We start from the raw sequence: 19,136 nt of genomic DNA on the forward strand, positions 1-19,136 counted from the left end.
AGCCGGAGAGCGAGAGGGGCGCTGGGCTAGGCAGAGGCCAACAGGGGGAACCTGCCCCTGGGGCAAAGTTGGGACAGGTGGATTCGAGGGGGATGCCCTTGGGGCCTCCCAGGCCAGCCCGGAAAGCAGGAAGGGATGATGGGGGGAGCAGCCGCAAGGGGGTTGGGAAGGAGGGGAGAGGAAGGGAGGGCCGGGGCTCCCGGGGCTGCGCCGAGCCCCGCCGCCAGCTGAACCGTCCCCAATATTAATGACGGGCGAGAGGGCGAGGGGCAGGAAATCGGAGCCGGCTCCTGTGGAAGCGGTGACTCAGCGGCCAGCCGGCGGGCGGGTGGAGGGCGGCCGGCGGCGGGGAGCGGCCCGAGGGGACGGGGCTGTTCTTTTGACCCCGGGCCGGCCCTCCTGGGGTCAGGATGCCGGGAACCGCGCAGACGGGGAGGGAGGGGCGCGCGGGCACTGGCACGGCGGGCTGCGTGCGCCTCCTCCTTTACACAGAAAAAGAGCGAAAAAGGGGGGCAGAAAAAGAAAAGAAAAAGAAAGCCGAGTCCACAACTGCAGGCAGGTTGGGCCTGGGAGGCGGCCCAGGCGGGCAGGAGAACAAAGCGCCTTGACGCGGGGCTGGCTGCGCCGCCACAGGAAACGCACGGCCAGGCCAGGGGACCCGGCGCCCGGCGCGCCCGCCGCCCCTGCCCCAGACCCCCTCGCCGGCCGGCTCGCCTTCGCCTCGGGACGCGCGGAAAGTGAATCACTAATGAAAACCACTCCTCGGCATCCCAGGGCTGCGCTCTGCGGATTACTATTATTTTGCTCTTTGAGAAGCTTCAGTTGGTGTGGGCAGGGCGGCTGGACTCCAAACCGGGCTTTGAAGCCTGCCTCGCTCCAATGTGGGACCTGGGAGGAGTGCCCGGTCGTGGCCAAGCCTCAGCTTTCTCATCTGTGCCAGGGGGATGGTGGTGGTACCAACCTCACGGGATTATTTGGGAGCATTTCTGCCCAGGGCCAGGCAGAAAGTAGGTGCTCAATTAACAGAGCCTACTGGTACCTGTTGTTATGAAGCAATCATAAGTGACAATACCCTGGCTGGGGTCCTTGGCCTGTTACCGGCTCTCTGGGCACTTGGGTATGGGGGAGGGGAAGAGGACTAAAAGTTGGGGGTTTCAGGAAGCCCAAACCACTGGCTTAAACAGGAATTGAGATCAGGCTTCTCTCCCTCCAACAAGGTGTAACAGATGCAAATCATCACCCTGGGCCTTGCCCCCAAGCAGCAGAAGCTGTCCTCCTTGGAATCTGGGGTTGCCCTCTACCCACTCCCCACGCCACCTGTAAGCAGAAATCACCCTTGTACAAGCTGGAAAGGGGGTGAGCAGGGTCCCTGCAGAGAGAAGGGAACATGGGGCCTGATTCCATCATAGAGCTACTGCCAGTAACACCTTCCACTGGAACATCCAAAGGAAGCAAGTGTGTGAGCTTCACCAACAAGGACACACAGCAAAAGCAGGAGGCTCAGAACCCCTGGCTTGTGGGTCCACCATCACCCCTCACCCCTGCTGTGTAATGTGTTCTGTGCAGCTCTCTAGCCTGTCCCAAAGAAATAAAATCCTCCTGAAAGGCTAGAATCAGAAGGCCCAGCACTGATGAGGCTGCTGGGTTCCGGAGGCACTGCTTCCAGGAATCGTAAACCCCTGATGATTGTGAAAACAATGCTGCAGCCCCCAGCCCTTGGCCTGCTGGTTCCCTGTTCCCAGACATAAGGTACATTCGGGCAGGGAGCCCCAGAACCCCTCAAGGATTCTCCCACTCAAGAGCAAGCTCCACCTCCACCAGGAGAGATCAGAGTGCTGTAAGCTCCCCTGGGTCACAGCCACGGATCCCTCCGCCTGGGGGGACAGAGACAAGGTGGGAGTGGCGAGAGGAAGCGATCTCACACACACACACACACACACACACACACATTCTCTCTCTCTCTCTCTCTCTCTCTCTCTGTCTCTCGCAGGTGCTTCCATTTGAAGCTGACCGGGCCTTGGACACACTGTTCCAGCTACCCAGAGCTGCCGAGGGGACCCACCCAATTCCAGGCCATCACTCACCTTCCCCACAAGCTTGCCTTTCCGGTTCATACACAGGTAGAATTCCGTCTCCTTGCCCTTGATCCGGACTTGACTCCCGAAGGTATCTGTCTCCACTAGGAGCTGGGCTTCGAAAGGCAGAAGGAGAACAAGACACATTTTTTTACCGGGGACAGTGGCGTGGCCTAAAGACTCAGCAATAGAATTCCCGACAATGTCCCAGGACCCCCACACTGCCCAAAATCGGGCCCAGGGGACCGCTCTGACAGGTCTCATGGGAGCCCCCTGCCCCTCAGGCAGGGAGAGAAGCTGCCTGACACCTGTTCCCCTCCCCCAGCTCCTCTGGACTCTACTTGGGACCCAGATCGCTCCAGCCAGAGGGGCATTCTGTCCCTTGTGGTGAAAGATCCAAAGATCGGTGTGCCTTCTCTCGCCCTCATCACCCACGAACCACCCCCCTTTAACTCCCTTCCCCAAAACAGGGCCGATAGCCACACAAATAACCCCAGAGAAGCAGGAGTCTCTGGCCTAAGGGATCAGACAGATGCTCGTGAGCTCACACACACACACACACACACACACACACACACACACACAAACTGCCTTGGGGAATGCCAAGCTACTTCCTCCAAAACTTAGGTCAGAGGCCCCTTCCTCCAGGGCAAACATCTGGAGTATCCCCTCCCCACCTCCCCCCGGGGATATGGAGGCGAGGGAGTGCCCTGTCCACTTGGGTGGGAAAGGGCCTGGGAGCAGTGGTTCGAGGCCCTGGGGAAAGGATGCTCTCTGCATAAAATTTCACTTTCCTCAATCAAAGCCACTGACGCTGAGGGGTAACCAACTCCCAGGAGCCCAGAAGTCCCAATTAGGACCCAACATCCCCTAGTCCAGAGTTGGGGACCCCATGCTAAACCACCCATGCTTCATAGAGCCCCCCTCCGGACTAGGGGTGTCCAGAGCTGATCCCCAAAGGCCTGACTGAACAAGGACATCAAGTGGCCAAAGGGTGACTGCCTCAATTAGGGATACTGCAAGCCCCCTCCCTGTCACCCTGCCACTCCACGTTTTCTGTACAGTAGGGTGCCGTGTGACTTTGGTGGGTCATGTGCCTTTTCTGAGCTTGAATTCCTAGGCCCATTCCCCCGCCCCGCAACCACCTCCCTCCAACCCCTCCAAAACTGCCTTCTTTGCCTATGACCCCCCCATTCTGTCCCTCCCTCCTTTGACCTTTTGTTTCCCAGCACCTGCCCCTCCCTCACCCACAAAACTGTAATTTCAGTGGCAAGGGACTTGCTTCTCCATAACAAAAATCATAGCCCTAAATACAGTATCCTTGGAGCCACAAAGAGTGTACCTCCGTGCCCCTAAAATACACTAGGTATGATTTTAATAAAAAAAATTTTTAAATATATACCCTGGTGCCCTGCTGTGAAAATTAAAACCATCTGGAACTCAGGATTTCCAATAATTAATCTAGCCCTCCTTTGACACCACGACTAATTAAAATATGATACCCATCTTTCCAAGGGAAAAAAGAAGAATTTACATAAAATTTAAAGATCTAACAAGAATTTAGTAATTCTAGGAACAAGGGTGGGGGGCACATTCTTCTCTCCACCTTCCCCCATCCCCAGTAAACACGGAGTTGAGAATATTAACCAACATCGAGATAAGGGGTTACAAGCCCTTCAGGCTGCCTGTTCCCCTTAGTTCAAACGCCCTATAAGTCTCCTGTTAGCTTGGTCCCTGGGAACCAAGGGCCAAGCATCAGAGCAGCTCTGGGACTTGCCTTCTGTATCTCTTCACAAAGCTCAGGGCCCCCATGGGATGGGGGTTGTTGGGGGGTCAGAAGGGTCCTCAACTCCGAGGAGTTTCTGATGAAGGCAGCGTATGTAAAGGGAAAGGTGAGAGCTTTGGCGTGCACAGATATGGCTCTGAATTCCTGACCCCACTTGCCACCTGTCTGACCTTGGGCCTCAGTCTCTTCACCTGTCAAATGGGGCTAGTCAGTCATCCCTACTGTCAACAGCTATTTCAAGGCTTCCCTAAAATGATATAAAGGATCCAGCACCCTGGGTTCAGAGGCTCGGATAGGGGAAGCTCAGTAACTGTTGTTTAAGTTTCCTAATGACTGTAAAACAAAACTATTTTCCCAGAAAAAAAAAAGAGTGGAAAAAAAAGGCAGAGGCAGAGCAGAATTGGCCTCCCCAAGGTGCTCCCACTGTCCCCAACTTCCTCGGCATCCTCCAGGGTCGCTGGTACCCCACACCAAGAGTCTATCGGAAAATGCCTTAGGCTGGGATTCATGGGGTCTGATTCCATTTCTGCCACGGCCATCCTGGCTGCGTGACCTTGAGCAAGCCCCACACCCCTCTGAGACTCAGTTTCCTCACCCCTGCCGTGGAGATGGGGCTTGACCCTATTCTGATTGTCTCCCGGTTTGGAGAGGGGGAGGGACAGGAAACTGTAAGAAGAGGGGGAGCCCGCAGGGGCCAGGCCCAGGACCCCAAGTGAGTCCCAGAGGGAAACAGCTCTGTCTGCCAGGGCCTCTGTCCTCAGAACAGCTCCGGCTGCATGCTAAAGTTGCACATCCCCAGGGAGGGTGGGTGTCTTGGTTCCCTTTTTACAGTGTAGGAAACTGAGGTTCGGAGAAGCAACCCGGCTGGAAGGGCTGACCTCAGCTCTGCCTGGCTCTTCTTGCTGCGGCCGGGATCCCAGAGGAGGGCCCCCAGCTCTAGGGAGACTTGGCTCAGAGCACAGCCCCCACCTCTGCTCAACCACGGCACGTCGGGGAAGCGCTGGCCTCTGCCTAAGCCATCCGCAGGGCCTGGGGAGGGGCTCGACTGCACCTCCCCCCCCCAAGCCTCGCCACCCCCACCCCAGTGTGGGGAGAGTCTGCACCCAGGGGGCCAGAAATCTGTTCTTCCCCCTCAACCGCAACAAGCCATGGAGTGACCTAGACTCCGCTCGGGCGCATGACATAATGAGGAGGGAGCCGGGCCAGAATTATGTAAAGTCTTTGGGGAGCAATAGCAGCAGCAGTTCTCAGAAAGAGAGAAAGAGAGACTCCGCCCACCCAGACCAGGTCTGCCCCAGAGCCTGCCTGGTTCTCAGCATCACGCGCCCCTTGTCTCATGACCTAAGACCCCAAGGCCCCCAGATGAAGCCCTCAGGAGCTAGAAACCTCATCTCCGTTCGCATCCATTCTCACGTCTGTCCCAGGCCAGGTGGGGGGTGGGGGGGACACTATCTCCCTCCTCCCCAGCCTGGCATCCCCTCCTCCTCTCTCTGCCACTCTTGCCCCCCGGCAGTCTCTCAACCCATCGGCCAGAGGGATCCTGTGAAAGTAGAAAACGAACTGTGTCCCCTCTCTGCTAAAGCCTCCCAAGGATCTCCAACCCACTCAAATGCCAGATTCTTTACGGGGACCCTTAAGGGGCACTCCATCTGGCCCCTGCTGCCTGCCCCCACCTCCCACCCTCACTCACAGCCCACTGGCCACACCCCCCCTTGGTGCTCCTCCTCTAACACACCAAGCACACACCCACCCCAGGGCCTTTGCACTTCTCCTCTACCTGGAGCTGGCTTTGCCCAGAGTTTCCCATAAGCAGCGGCTTCTCATCTCCTAGGCTGACATCTCAACTCAAATGTCACCTCCTCAGGAGGTTCCCATCGTGGCTCAGTGGTAATGAACCTGACTAGTATCTATGAGGACACGGGTTCCATCCCTGGCCTCGCTGAGTGGGTTAAGGACCCGGTGTTGCTGTGCTCTGTGGTATAGGTTGCAGATGCAGCTTGGATCTGGCGTTGCTGTGGCTGTGGTGTAGGCCAGCAGCTGTAGCTCTGATTCGACCCCTAGCCTGGGAACCTCCCTATGCCACGGGTGCGGTCCTAAATAGCAAAAATAAAATTAAAAAAAATAAATAAATAAAAACAGGCAGGATTCACACCCAGGCAGGCTGCTAACCCAGAAATCTGGGTCTTAGCCTGTCTCCCCCGCCGGTCACTTTGCCTCCATGCCACTCCCTTTGCAGAGGGCAGGAGCAGAGAATGAACAAACACCAAGGGCGGGCAGGAAAGGTCTTGGCTTTGACCTCAGCTTCTTAGGGCTGAGGTCTGTGGGTGGGGATGCCCAAAGAGCCAAAGGTTGGGGTCCAGACCTCCCCAGTTCCACCCCCACAGGACCCGGAGGGAGGAAGGGGTGCCTACGGTCATCCTGAGGAAGGTACCTTCTAGACGATTCTGGGATATGGGGGGAGCTTAGAGGAGCAGCTAAGTCTGGGTTTAAACCACAGCCAGAGAGGTAGGAAATGGCTTCAGATCTGGTTTGGACCAGAAGGAAAGGCTGCATGCACCAGATAGACAAGCAAGGACAGGATGGGGGGGCCCCCACAGCTCAGTTCCCCGAAGGGAAAGGCCACAGGGCCAGGCCCACCAGGGGCCACGGAGCAGGAGCCCAGCGCCTGCCCATGGCTGGGTGCTGGGAACTCGAAGGGCCCAGTCCCTTCTCCAGCATCGGAGAGGGAAGCAGACAAGGGAGAAGAGGAAGGAGAAAGCAAAGGAGCTGGAAAGAAAGGCTCTCTAGAAAAACCCACACTGTCTTTCCCGCCCCACCCCAGATTTCTCTTAAATGCCCAGAGTAACAATGACAATGAACAAAATAACTGCTAATTCTTATTTGAGCATCTACCATTCGTCAGACCCTGTGCTTAGAGCCTGAACATGAAATGCCCCAACAACCCTATGAGGTAGGAACTCTCACGCCCATTTTATAGATGAAGAAACTGAGCAGTTAAGTTACAATCCAGCATCACACAGGAGGACCAGGAGTCGGAACACAGGCAGAGTAACGCCGGAGCTAGTCTGAGATAGAGAGATTCAGACAGAAGTAGGCAGAGCGGAACAGGCAGGCCGGCGATGGCAGAGGAAGGAGAACTGACTTTGCTGGATTGACTGGCCGATTGCGGTAGGATTCTCTAGCCGTGCTTCCCTGCACGCAATCCAGGGCCTCGCCTTGAACACTTTGGGTTTGAAGGGTAGGAAACAGCGGGGAAATACAGAGCGGCAGAGACCCCGAGAGACACATACAAAGAGGAACACAGGAGACAGGACCCAGAGAAAGGCAACTAGAAGAAACTCAGCTGGAGAATCAGTTTCTTTTTCCCCCAAGCCTCGGGGTAAAGCCCCCAAGACCTGAGAGAGCAGCGAGGAGCCGGGAGCCAGTGAGATGCTGTTCAGAGCCGGCCCGCACCCAGGCCAAGCACAGGGTGGCCAGCAGCGGCTGGCCGCTACAGTTCAGATGCTGACAGGGCTGCTGGCCACTTTCCAGGCATCATCCTCCAGCAAGGAAACGTCCTTGCTACAAAAGGCACAGGAAGGTCAGACGGAATCAGTGCTCCCTTCCTCCCCTCTGAAGGGGGACCAGGTCGAGGGGAGAGGAGAGAAGTGGGGGCGGGGGGAAGGATCCTTTCTGGAGATGTTTCAACATTGCTGTTCACACACACACACACACACACACCTCCGCCCCTGTGGCCTTTCTCCAAAGGTGCTCATGGTTCCCTTTCTCCTAACGTCCCCCAAGGAGGTTGGCAGGCCACGTGGGCTTGCTGGAAAGAAAGAGGGAAAGAATCGATAGGATTGATCAGGAGCTATATTTAATCCTAGCTGGAGCCCTCATGTGGCCATTTGAGCTGCAGAGTCAGCAGGGGTGGGTGGCCACTCCTCACTGGGGACAGAAGTCATGGGGCAGGTGCTCAGAGGGCAAGGGGTTGAGATGGAGATCTGAATGCCCCTTCCCAGCCGGGAGAAGCCCTCGGGCTCTGTGGCTCACCGCACACCTTTGCGTGATGCAAGGCTGGCGGGAAGGGAGGACGGGAGAGGAGGTGGGAGGAAGCACGGATTCCCCAACCACCTACTGTGTGCTGAGCTCTGTGCCCAGGGCAGGGGGCAGGGGGCCGTCCACACTCCCAGCGAATTCACCAGCTCGGGCATATATTGAGCACTGGTTTGTGGCTGGCTCTGCGCATGGGGAGACAGAAGCCGCCTAGCCTTAGAGGTGGCACTCTAGCGGGAAATGCAGAGAGCAAGTAACCAATACACAATGGAATGGCAGGTAGCAAGAAGTGCTAGGAAGAGAGGACAGAGAGAGGATTTCTCTGGTAAGGGGACAACTGAACAGTAGTCTGAGTGAAGGGAGGGAGCAAAAGGCTGAGGACATGCGGGAGAAAGGCAAGGGCACTCCGGCCTGAGGTTGGAGCAAAGGCCCTTGGCTGGGGAGAGGCCTGGCGAGTCATGTTCAAGGGGCAGGATGCTGAATGGGGCTGCAGCAGAGCAGGCGAGGAGGAGGGCAGTGGAATCCAAAGTTAGAGGGCTAGTCAGGAGCCAGGGCATGCCAGGACTTGGATTTCATTCTGAATGAGATGAGAGCCTTTGACTGACACATTCTGGACTGCTGCATGGAGCATCAGACTCAGAGAGAAAGTTGGGGGGCTGGGGCAGGGGTGTGTATTGCCTCAGCCACACCAAGCAGCCCTAAAGACCTGGCCCCTTGCTGAAGCACGGCCCTCCAGCAGGTACCAGGATGAGGCAAAGGAGACTAGAGGGCCCCCTCCCACTTCCATCACCAGCTCAGCAAAAGCTCTGAAAGACCCCACATACATTCCTGGGCGAGACACGCAAGTCAGCCTCTGACTGTGCTGTGCGTTGCCCCATAATTATGTTTACTCATTCGCCTAGTAACCTTTTTTAAAATTTTGTGGGCGCCCCACGGCATATGGAGTTCCTGAGCTAAGGATCAGATGCAGCTGTAGCGGCAACCTATGCTTGCAGCAACGAGGGATCCTTAACCCGTGTGGTGCCAAGCCATGCCGGGCCAGGGATCAAACTTGTGTCCCAGTGCTCCAGAGATGCCCCGATCTCATTGCACCACAGCAGGAACTCCCATCTAGTAACTTTTAAGGAGGACCTGCTTTCTGACAGACCATGTACTAGGCAAAAAGCTTTTTATTTTTTTAATGATTTTTACTTTTTCCATTGCAGTTGGTTTACAGTGTTCTGTCTGCAAAATGTTTATTGCTTTCAAGGAGCTCGTGTTCTCAGAGGGGCAAGGGTGAGCCAGGGTGGGTTCAGGAAGGGTGCCTCGTGGGGCATAGCCCATGCCGGAGGCAGGCTGGCACCCCGTGACCCTGAGTGAGCAACGGCGACACAGCAGGAATCACAGACTAAGCCAGAGCCAAGCTGGAGGAATCCCAGGGGTACCAGCTCTATGCCTCGCCCCCTGCCTCCCCAACAACGTGAGGAAACCCAGGTGCAGGGAGGGACAGGAAGGGCCTGAGGGGACCCAGAGAGTGAGGGGCCCAGGCTCTTCTTAATGGAGAGTCAGCCCCTAGGAAAGAGCAAGGGTTCTGGCCTGGGAGCCCCTGAGGACTGGGACCAGGTGTGTCTCCCTCAACGCTGTATCACCAAGTGAGAGAGGGACCCCTGTGTGACCTGAGAGACCAGATCACACCCAACAGAAGGATCCAAACACTCTTCCACATCCAGCCTGAGACGGCAGCCAGAGCGCGGCCAGACAACCCTGCTGCGTGGAATTATGCTAAAGGAGCCTCTTCTCCCTGCAGCTCGTCAGGCCCCACTGATGAGAGAGAGGCAGCATCCCTCTGGAAGCTCCAGGGACCCGTTCCCGTGAGGGGCACCCTGATCTGAGCCCACGACGGATCCCCCAGTCCCCGTATTACAGCAATGAGTCCAGGTGGTTATTTATTATGAATGGTCTTGCTCTAGTAATCATATATCATCTTTGAGCATAAGGTAGCCTCTCATCTCAAATACCCCGATTTGGAAAAGAGTAACCAGGATTAGAAAGGCTAACTCACAGCTAAGGTCTCCAGCTCGTAAGTGATGGAGCCGAGCTTCAAATCCCTTCTGATTCCAGAGGCCACAGGCTCAGCCTCGCCAGAGACCACCTCCCTGGCTGTCGTAGCACCTCCAGGGGCCTGCTCAGGCCTGTCTGACCACTGTCAGTCTTGGAGGCTGGCCTACTGCAAAACCTTGGGTGTTCGGGGTTTTTGTTCTTATCAAGTAGAGAAGTCCTTTCTTGAAATGAAAGCAGGCAGGAACAGCCAATCACAAGACTTATAAAAGCCAAAGGGCCCCCACAGCACCATCCCCTATGCGGGGGGCCCCCATCCCTCCCTGAAGGCTGGCCCGGGTGACCTCTCCTCTGCTAAGACTCAAGTCTCATCACCCAGCAGCCCTGCTTCCTGCAGCCAGGGGGTGCTGATGCCCCCACATCCCAGCTGGAGGCAGGTGGAGTAGAGCCTTCTCCTCCTCCTCTGGCAAGTGAAGAAACTGAGCCCAGAGCCAGACATGCCCGTCCCAGGCACTGAGAGCTGCTCCATGGCAGAGCTGCCACTGAAGCTAGGGATCCTGCCTGCTGGTCCAGGGCGGTTTCATCAAGGTAGCACCTACCTGCGAGACAGCAGGGACCAGGAAGGACCAAGGGCAGGAAAGGGAGGGGCGATGTAATAATCCCAGATGGGCAGGGGGCCTCCCCCCGCCACCCCGTGTCCCCGCATAGCCAGGGGGACTTACTACCTAAACCTCGAGCCCCCTGGCTACCAAACCTCTCTCTCCAAGCCAAAGCTAAGAAAGTCCCTCATATGTGAAATAGCCACCCTCAGGGCCCTCCAAGTGCTCTGGGAAAGCTTCAGGAGCCATGGGGAGACCCTCTTGGAGAAGAGCCTGGTCTAGAAGCCTGGCTACATCGATGCAGATTTCACAAAAGACTGCTTGCCACTGTAAAGCCGACCGAGAGCTCCCAGGCAGGGCCCCCAGACAAAGGTGGGCCTGGGTCTTGCACCTGCCCGTGGAGGCTAGTGCCTCAGGAGGCCATCGAATCTGAGATTCTGCAGGTCCTACAGACTCACATCTGAGATTCCAAGGGTTTGTGGGGATTCCAGACTGCAGGCATTTATTGGGATGGTTTAGACCTGATGTTTGCTGAAATTCCCAGACGGCATTCTCGCTGTGTATGAATGCGGGTCTCAGATTACTCCCTGCTTTCAGCTGGACAGAGCTCTGGGAAGGAGGCCGTGGGTTCCTGGACCGTCCTGGGCCCCCTGGCCTGACTAAGGACCCATAGCCTCCCCTCCCCCATAGGCAGGGCCGCCCTCTAACGCAGCCCCATCCTCCTGGCTGCCTTGGCCCCATAAATCACCCTCCCAATAATATTTGTATTGATTATCTAGATTGGAAGCCTCAATTGGCTCCATTGTCTCACTTCCTCTCCCAGGGCTCACAGATGGGGTCCCTTTGCCTCATCTGCGTTTCTAATGCGACATTTAAAGGGAGCAGCCTCCTCGGCCAGCTAGGTCCCCTTGCTGCACTGGGTGTCAGGGGGTTGGAGGAGTGATAAACATATGTCTCGACAGAGAATCATTCGATTGAGAGTTTGTGGAGCTGGAGGGGAAGCCAAGATGGGCAAGGCCGTGGCCGCTCCAAGGGTGGTGGCCCGAAGCCCCAAGGCGCTCGTTAGAAATGCAGAGCTCGGGCCCCACCCCAGAGCCTCCAAAGCAGCATCAGCATTTTAACGAGCTCCCTCCGTGATTCGGAGGCACGCTGATGTGTAAGAGCCACAGCTCTAGCCTCGCCCATGTGATGTCAGAAGGGAGAGGGAGGCCCAGAGAAGACAAGGTCACGGCAGGTGAGCTCCCCTGACTCTCCAGCTCGCGCAGAGGGAACGAGGCGGCAAGTGGTTTCTGGAGCGGGGGGCCAGCCATTTCTGGCCCCTTCTCCCTCCCAAACTCCTGACTCCTATCTCAGAGCCTGGACAGATGGTCCAGACCAGAGCCTGACCCCCCTGTACTCTCCCAGCCCGGAGGGGCCAGCGAGAGCTCCCGGGACTCCCCAGGCGGGCACCTCCCTCCCGCCCCAGCCAGCCAGCTGCCCCTTCCCTGGCAGCAACTGGACAGCAGATCCCAGGGAAAACCCGCACCTGGATCTGCCCCGCACAGCCAGGCGCCCGCGGAGGGGGGCCCAGAGAGACGAGGCCCCAGAGAGGCGGCCAGCAGAGGGCCTGGGAGAGGTGGGGTGGGGGGAGGGACGGAAAGCCGTGGTCAGAGGGAGGGAAGCAGGGAGAGAGACAGATCATGGCGAGGGGGGAGACTGGGAGATGGGCAGAAAGAACCAGGAGGGGAGAACGACTCAAAGAGAGAAATGCCAGTAAAGCCAGAAAAGAAGAAGGGGGCAGAGGGAGGGAGGGGAACGGAGGCCGGAAAGAGACACGGGGCAGGAGGAGAAGGGGAGGCAGCTGGCCTGGAGAAGCGGGAGCCCGGCGTGGCCCAGCCCTGCCCGGCCTGGCCCAGCCCCCAGTGGCAGTGCAGCTGCCACACTTGGGCCCTACCATGAGGTCAGTCCTGCCCCGGGGCTGAGGGAAAATAAATGGTGTCCAAGATAAAAGGTCCCAGAAAGTATTTGTCTTGTTGTCATGTCTTGACGGCAATGGGCAGGGGCTGGCGGGCAGGCGGGGCACCATCTCGGCAAAGCCCAGGCTGGCAGGCTCAGCCACACACACACACACACACACACACACACACACACACACACACACTCACACACAGAGGACCCTGGCCTCAGCCTGCCACCCACAGCCCCAGCTCCCCCCAGCTCAGGCTGGGGCCTGAGACACCTCCCAGAGCTTGGGTCTGGGAGGCCAGGAAGTAGCAGGGACACGGTCAGTATTTGCTCAGGGTCTGGCCCCAAATCCACCCTCCAAGCTCTAGGAAGGAGGAGTCCTGCTTGCTTCCCCCACTGATGAGGGTCTCTGTGGGTGGGGGGCTTGGGGAGGGAAGGGAGTCAGGGTCGCACATCTCCCAGACCCCTTGCAGAGGAAGCTTGGGGCAGGTGATGGTTCCTAAACACCCCAGAGGAAAGCTGTGCAGTTCCGGGGTCAAGGGCGGGTCAAGGAGACCCCATGGCCCAAAGTGCTGTGAGTGCTCATGCCCCACAGGTGCACAAGCTCAAGCCCCCCCTGAGCACATACGCACACAGCTCACACATATGTACATATGTGCACACACTCACACCAGGCAGATTTCCTCCACCACCAGCAGCATCCAAAAAGCAGTTCCCCAGAGTTCCTACCTCTCTGAGTATCTGAACCTGGGGCAGGTGAGCAATGCCACTGGGAGCAGCAACCTTTTTAGGCCATCAGGCAAGCCACTGATACCCAGGACGACTGGCCTTAATGGGGCATTTACCAGCAAGAGGGTGTCTTCCGTTATTACTCTCCTAACAAGGCTCTCAGGGCTGCACGACTGCATCCCCATTTTACAGATGAGGAAACCGAGACCCAGAAAGGCTCAGCACCAGGACGTGGCAGAGCTGGGATTTGAACCGGAGGTCTCAGAGGCCAGAGTGGGTTCACAGTGCAAGGGGTGGGGAGAGGGGGAAGGAGGGGCTGGCACCTACCATACTTGTCCCCGTCCTCGCCGCGGGCACTGATCCTGCGGCCCAGGACCTGGATGTGCTTCCCGCTGGTCCGGCTGTAGAGCTGGTACAGCCGCAGCTGCTTACGGCTCACATCGTCCCGAGCCCGCGTCTGGTTCTCCACGTGGATGCGGAAGTCCACGTTCTCCTCGGCTGCCAGCACCTGCGCAGGGAAAGGGGTGACAGTGAGCCACCCTGGAAGTCGAGCGTCGCTGTGCGCAGGAACCCCATTCACAGCAAAGAGCCAGGGCCTCCTCCTGTGCCAGCTCTGGGCCAGGCATTGGCACGTGCCCGCTTACCTCGCCTATGTCACAGATGAGGCAACTGGAGCTCAGAGAGGTGAGGCACCTGCCCAAGGTGGCTCAGCCAGGAAGTGGCAAAGCTAAGATTCAGGTTCAAGGTCTATTTGCTGACAAAGGTTGCTATCTTTCCAGCATGACCCCAAATGAAAGCAAGAAATATGGCGCAGAGGACTTCCACGGGACCTTGGGCACACGGTCTGTTCTGCCTCAGATTCTTCCCCAGTGAAACAGTGGGGCAGAGCCCCTGCCCTGACCACAACCCAGGGTGGCTGTGAGGATGAAGTGAGCACATGGGAAGAAAGGTACCAAAGTCAGTATGGAGATGGGAGAGGGAGGACAGAGGGCCTATAATGGCTGTTTAGGTCCTGGGTGGGAGGAGGTAGGCCTGGCAACTTCCGTTTTGGGAACAAATGCCCCAGAGCCCACTGTCACTTCTCCCCCAAGAGCTCATGCTGGGGGTGGGGTGTCTCCTCTCCGTACCCCAAGAGTCCTCAGACTCCCCACCACCACCAAGCATTTGCCCACATCTTCAGGCCCTCATGGAGAAGACTTTGCTGGGCAGCTCACGTTGAAATTCCCTTTATCCCTAGAGGTTGAGCTCATGCCTGACCACACTTGCCAGGAAGCCACTGCTGGCTATACCAGCATGTATCTCTCCAGGCTCCCTTCCCCGAAACGGCCCCTCACCTGGACAACTTGCACCTGCGTCCTCACCTGCCTCCTGCTTCTCCTCTTTCCCCCTTGCCATCCATCTTCCACCAAAGCCAGTCACCTTATGTAATCCTCCCCCTCCAAACTCTCTAGGACTTCCCATCATGTTTAGATAAAAGTCCCCATGAAGGCCTCAAGGGCCTGCAAGGTGAGCCCCCAACATTTTTCCTACCATTCCTCTCGCCCCACCAGTTACACCGGCTGCCCTATTGGGCCTCTGAGCATTGCAAACACAAAAGGCACACATGCCCCAGGGCCTTTGCACTTGCTCTTTCCTCTACTTCCTAGTTCTTTCCCAGATTTTTTGCTTTCTGGTTCCTCTGGTTCATTCAGGTCTCTGTTCAAATGTCACATCCTGAGGCAGGACTTCCTTGACCACTTTTCTGAGGCAGCCCCACCTCTGTCACCTCTGTCACTCTCCAGCTCTCAACTATGCTTTGCTTTTTAGCATCGATCAACCTGACATAACATCGATTTATCTGATTTTGTTTGCCCACCCCCTGCCCCGCCACTTGTGTGCTGCTATATCCCCAGCACACAGCACAGTAGAAATGCAAACATTTGTCAATAGAGGGATGAACAAGTGAACTCTGAGAAGATCTGGACTCCTCTTATCCCATCTAGCATTAAGTTAGGTCTTCCTCTGCCCTGCTCATTGCTCGCCTGTCCCAGGCCATCTTAGCCAGAAAGCTGAATAATCCTTCAAGTCTAGACAGCGTTCTTGGGTTGCTCTAGGCTTGCAAGACCCCATTCCCATCAGATCGTGATGCCACTCAGGCCACTGGGGAGCTCTTGGAATCAGGGGAGCCTGAGCGCTGTCTCACCCCTCAGCTGTGAGCTCCCCAGGGCAAGGACTGTGCTTTCCTCATCGCTACACCCCATGCCCAGGCCAGGCTTCTGTGTCCTCCCACCCCAGCCCTGGGTGACCTGCCCACGTCCTCCCACCCCTCCCCACAGGCACCTCAGCTGGACTACCTCATTTAACCTTCGCTAGCATCCTCAGAGCAGAAGCATCCTCCCACAGCCCAGATGAGGAAACTGAGGCTCCGCAGCGGAACCCACAAGGCCACAGAGCAGGCAATGATAGAGTCCGCCCCAGGCCTTGTGGCCCCAAAGTGCTTGCCTTCAGCCCCACCTCACTGGGCCGCACCTGCCCCACCAGTGCGATCAGGAGCCGGACCCAGGTTCGAAACCCAGGGCGAGCCACTCCCTAGCGAAGGGGTCCTGGGCAAGTTACGACCTCTCTGTGCCTCGGTTTCCTCCCCTACAAAAGGAGAGTGGTGACAATGGCACCCGCCGCGTGGGTTGCTGCGGAGATTAAACATACAAAGTCTTAGAACAGTTGCCCGGTAGAAATAACTACTGAGAGGATACAGACGCTCCCACACGCGCCCGTCCTTAGAGATGAGGCCCTTCTGCTGCTCAGATTACAGTCTGGGAGGATGTTAGTGCTTTTGATCGTCTCAACAACCCTAGGACACAGGAGTGTTTTTTGCCCCCATTTAACAGATATAGAAACTGAGGCTCAGAAATGTTAAGTAGGTTGCTCTGAGCTGCACAGCCTGGTGGCTCCGGGCCTGGCCGCTGGCCCACCAAGTATGTATACTCTTCACTTCCATTCCCGGCAATGGCCAGCCTGTTCACGGCCCAAACTGACCCCGGGACCGGCCTCATTTCACATCCTGAGGCTGAGGGACCGTAGAGCCGCAGGGCCCCTCGAGGCCCACACCTGGCAGGCAGGTGTCCTAAAGATGCCCCCCATCCCACCCCATGGCTCGCGATCTTTCTGGAATGGCTTCCCAAGGTGGTCCGGCCCTGTCCCCTCCCCCAAGGGCAGGCCTCCAGCCCTCCTCCCTGTCCTCCGGATCTCCTCCTGCTCACAGGAGACCTTATCGACCAGAGGTCAAACCAATCTCCTCACCCCAGGCCCCCGAGGGGAGCAGCCCTGGCCCAGAAGCCGGCCTCCCATTAACGATTTTCTCCCTGGCCCACTGGACAGAGGCAGCACGGGTGACCCAGGGTCAGCAGGGGCTATCCAGTGGCCCTTCCCCGGGATGTGGGGGAACAATCCATCTTGCCCAGCTTCCACCATCTAAGCCACACTCTGTGGCCGCATCTCTGCCTCCGCAGGGAGGCAGCAGAGTGGCCTCTGACATGGAAACAGAGTCTGTCCTTTTGAAAAGGCAGGGAGACCCCTGGGCTTCCTGGGCAAGACCTCCGTGTGTGTGTGTGTGTGTGTGTGTGTGTTGGGGGGGGCGGGGACAGGGGTGCTCCAGGCCTTTGCACATGCCGGGTCCTCCGCCAAAGGCACCTGGCCCCCTCTGCCTGGCTGACACCGGTCCTCAGGTACCTCCTCTGGAAGTGCCTCCTGCCCTCCAGCCTCAGGCTCGGTTACAGCCTCTGGACACCACTGTCATGGCTTACTGTCCCCAGAGTCCATTTCGTCTGGTTCATCCCTGAATCTCCAGCTCTTCCACCAGGAGGCACCCAGCACATGTTGGCTGGATAACTATGGCTATGATGGGGAAAACCAGGCAGCCAAAATCAGCCTCACCATTTATCACCTTACCACGCAGACAAGCAGAGTGCCCAACAGAGGATTGCTTTTTTGTGTTTTGGTTTTTGGGGGGTTCTTTTTGCTATTTTAGGGCAGCACCTGTGGCATATAGAGGTTCCCAGGCTGGGGGTTGAGTCAGAGCTGCAGCTGCTGGCCTACACTGCAGCAATGCAGGATCTGAGCCGTGTCTGCAACCTATACTACAGCTCATGGCAACACCAGATCCTTGACCCACTGAGCGAGGCCAGGGATCAAACCCGCAACCTCATGGTTCCTAGTCGGATTCGTTTCTGCTGTGCCACAACAGGAACTCCCGACAGAGGGTTTTTAAAGCTTATCAATTGCTAAGCTTTCCTCTGTTCCAGGCACTCTGAGACACTCTCAAGACATAATACCTGGTCAAATTCCCTTGACCACCCCTAGAGGTAGGCACCAGTTAGAATCCATGCCACAAACTGGACCTCTGAGGCACCTGCCCGGGGCCAGAGAGCTCCAGGGTCCTGCCTGCAGAGCTCATGCAAAGGCCACTCAGGAGCATGCTCTCCCTCCTTCTTTCCCACTAGCTGGGGAGCAGGTCAGTTGGCCTCGCTGCCCAAGAGGGAGCCTGTCTTCCAGGCCTTCCTAGAACAGTCAGGGCAGCTCTCCACCTGGCTAACACGTGTCCAGATGCATCATCACCAGGGGTGCAGAAAAGCTGCAAGGTGACAGAAATGCAAATGCTGCAGCTCTTGAAAGGTGAGCAGGGCCAGCAGACCGGTGTCTCCTGGGGCAGAGCAAGGTCCCTTACAAAAGTCTCTCCTCCCCCAACCCCATACTCAGGGGTTATCTTCTGGGTAGAGGGAGCTTTTCCCACAGCAGGGTGGCCTATAGTGGGGTCCCCCTGCAGTCTGACTGAAACCCCAGTTCTCCCCCAGGTGGCCCCCTCCCTTCCCTGGGGGTTGGGACTCAGGTAGAAACATTCACTCCTTGATCCAGGAACTGCACCGAGGCACCAAGGGCTCAATACACCCAACTGTCCCCTCTAGGTCTGCCTCCCAGACCCTAGCAGGGATGCTGGATGTGGTTCTCCGTGAGACAGACCCTCCCACTCCCACCGTCCGCCGTCCTCCACCTGCAGTCTTGGCCTCGTCAGTGCAGCTCTCTAGCGCATGAGGTGAGGGGGCTTCCTGCTCCAAAATCTGCTGGGCTCCCCTCCACCTACAGCACAGAGACCACACGTGGTCTCTTCCCATCCAGCCCTGCCTACCTTCCAGGCCTCCTCTTTCAGTCACCTTGTGCAGAACCTACCGTGGGGTGGAAAGAGCCTGGGTGAGCTCTCCCCACCCAGGGCTGGCTTCAAGACATCAACCCAGGTCCCCCCTCCCAATGGGGCCTCCAATAGCCACCATTGTTCCCTTTAATAAAGGTTTCAGCCTCGCTGATCCACTCACGGCTCTGAAGGCATGTTTGGGGGGGGGGCTCGTATTTCTTCCGGGGCCCACCTCCCCACAACACCTGCCACATCACACATCATCTATATACACACGTTATATCAGCACGCCCTCATCACATCCATTCAACAAGATAACTAGGAGTTCCCTGGTGGCCTAGTGGTTAAGGACTCGGCATTGTCACTGCTGTGGTGTGGGTTTGATCCCTGGCCCAGAAACTTCCCAATGCTGTGGTGCAGCCAAAATACACATACATAAAATGTACAGAAAACAACAAGATAACTCGCGCTCATTGACCTCAGGGGTAACCTGGCTCCATGCTAAATCACCAACTTATGAGATGTCTTTTTTAAAAAAATACATTTCTTATTGGTTTTTTTTTTTTTTTTTTTTTAATATTAGGGTCACACCTGAGGCATGATGGAAGTCCCCAGGCTAGGGGTTGAATCAGAGCTATAGCTGCCAGCCTATGGCACAGCCACAGCAATGCTGGATCTGAGCCATACCTGCGACCTCCACCACAGCTCATGGCAACACTGGATCCTTAATCCACTGAGTGAGGCCAGGGATTGAACCCGCATCCTCA

The 19,136-nt window shown here is 57.0% G+C and overlaps 1 protein-coding gene across 2 annotated transcripts in view; it reads right to left on the reverse strand.

The window, feature by feature from the left end:
- The window catches only part of FGF18 (fibroblast growth factor 18), a 35,380-nt gene that overhangs the window by 6,086 nt on the left and 10,158 nt on the right, over nucleotides 1-19,136 (reverse strand). Inside the window, exons 3-4 of one of the 2 annotated variants that reach the window (XM_013990660.2) lie at nucleotides 13,533-13,713; nucleotides 2,085-2,186 (exon numbers count right to left, since the gene is read on the reverse strand). In XM_013990660.2, the coding sequence (XP_013846114.1) occupies nucleotides 2,085-2,186; nucleotides 13,533-13,713 (283 nt within the window). Of the gene's footprint in view, nucleotides 1-2,084; nucleotides 2,192-13,532; nucleotides 13,714-19,136 lie in introns of both variants that reach the window. The other variant, XM_003134056.5, reaches the window with a different exon arrangement.

Source organism: Sus scrofa, chromosome 16, assembly GCF_000003025.6.
Source record: "Sus scrofa isolate TJ Tabasco breed Duroc chromosome 16, Sscrofa11.1, whole genome shotgun sequence".
NCBI classification, from domain to species: domain Eukaryota; kingdom Metazoa; phylum Chordata; class Mammalia; order Artiodactyla; family Suidae; genus Sus; species Sus scrofa.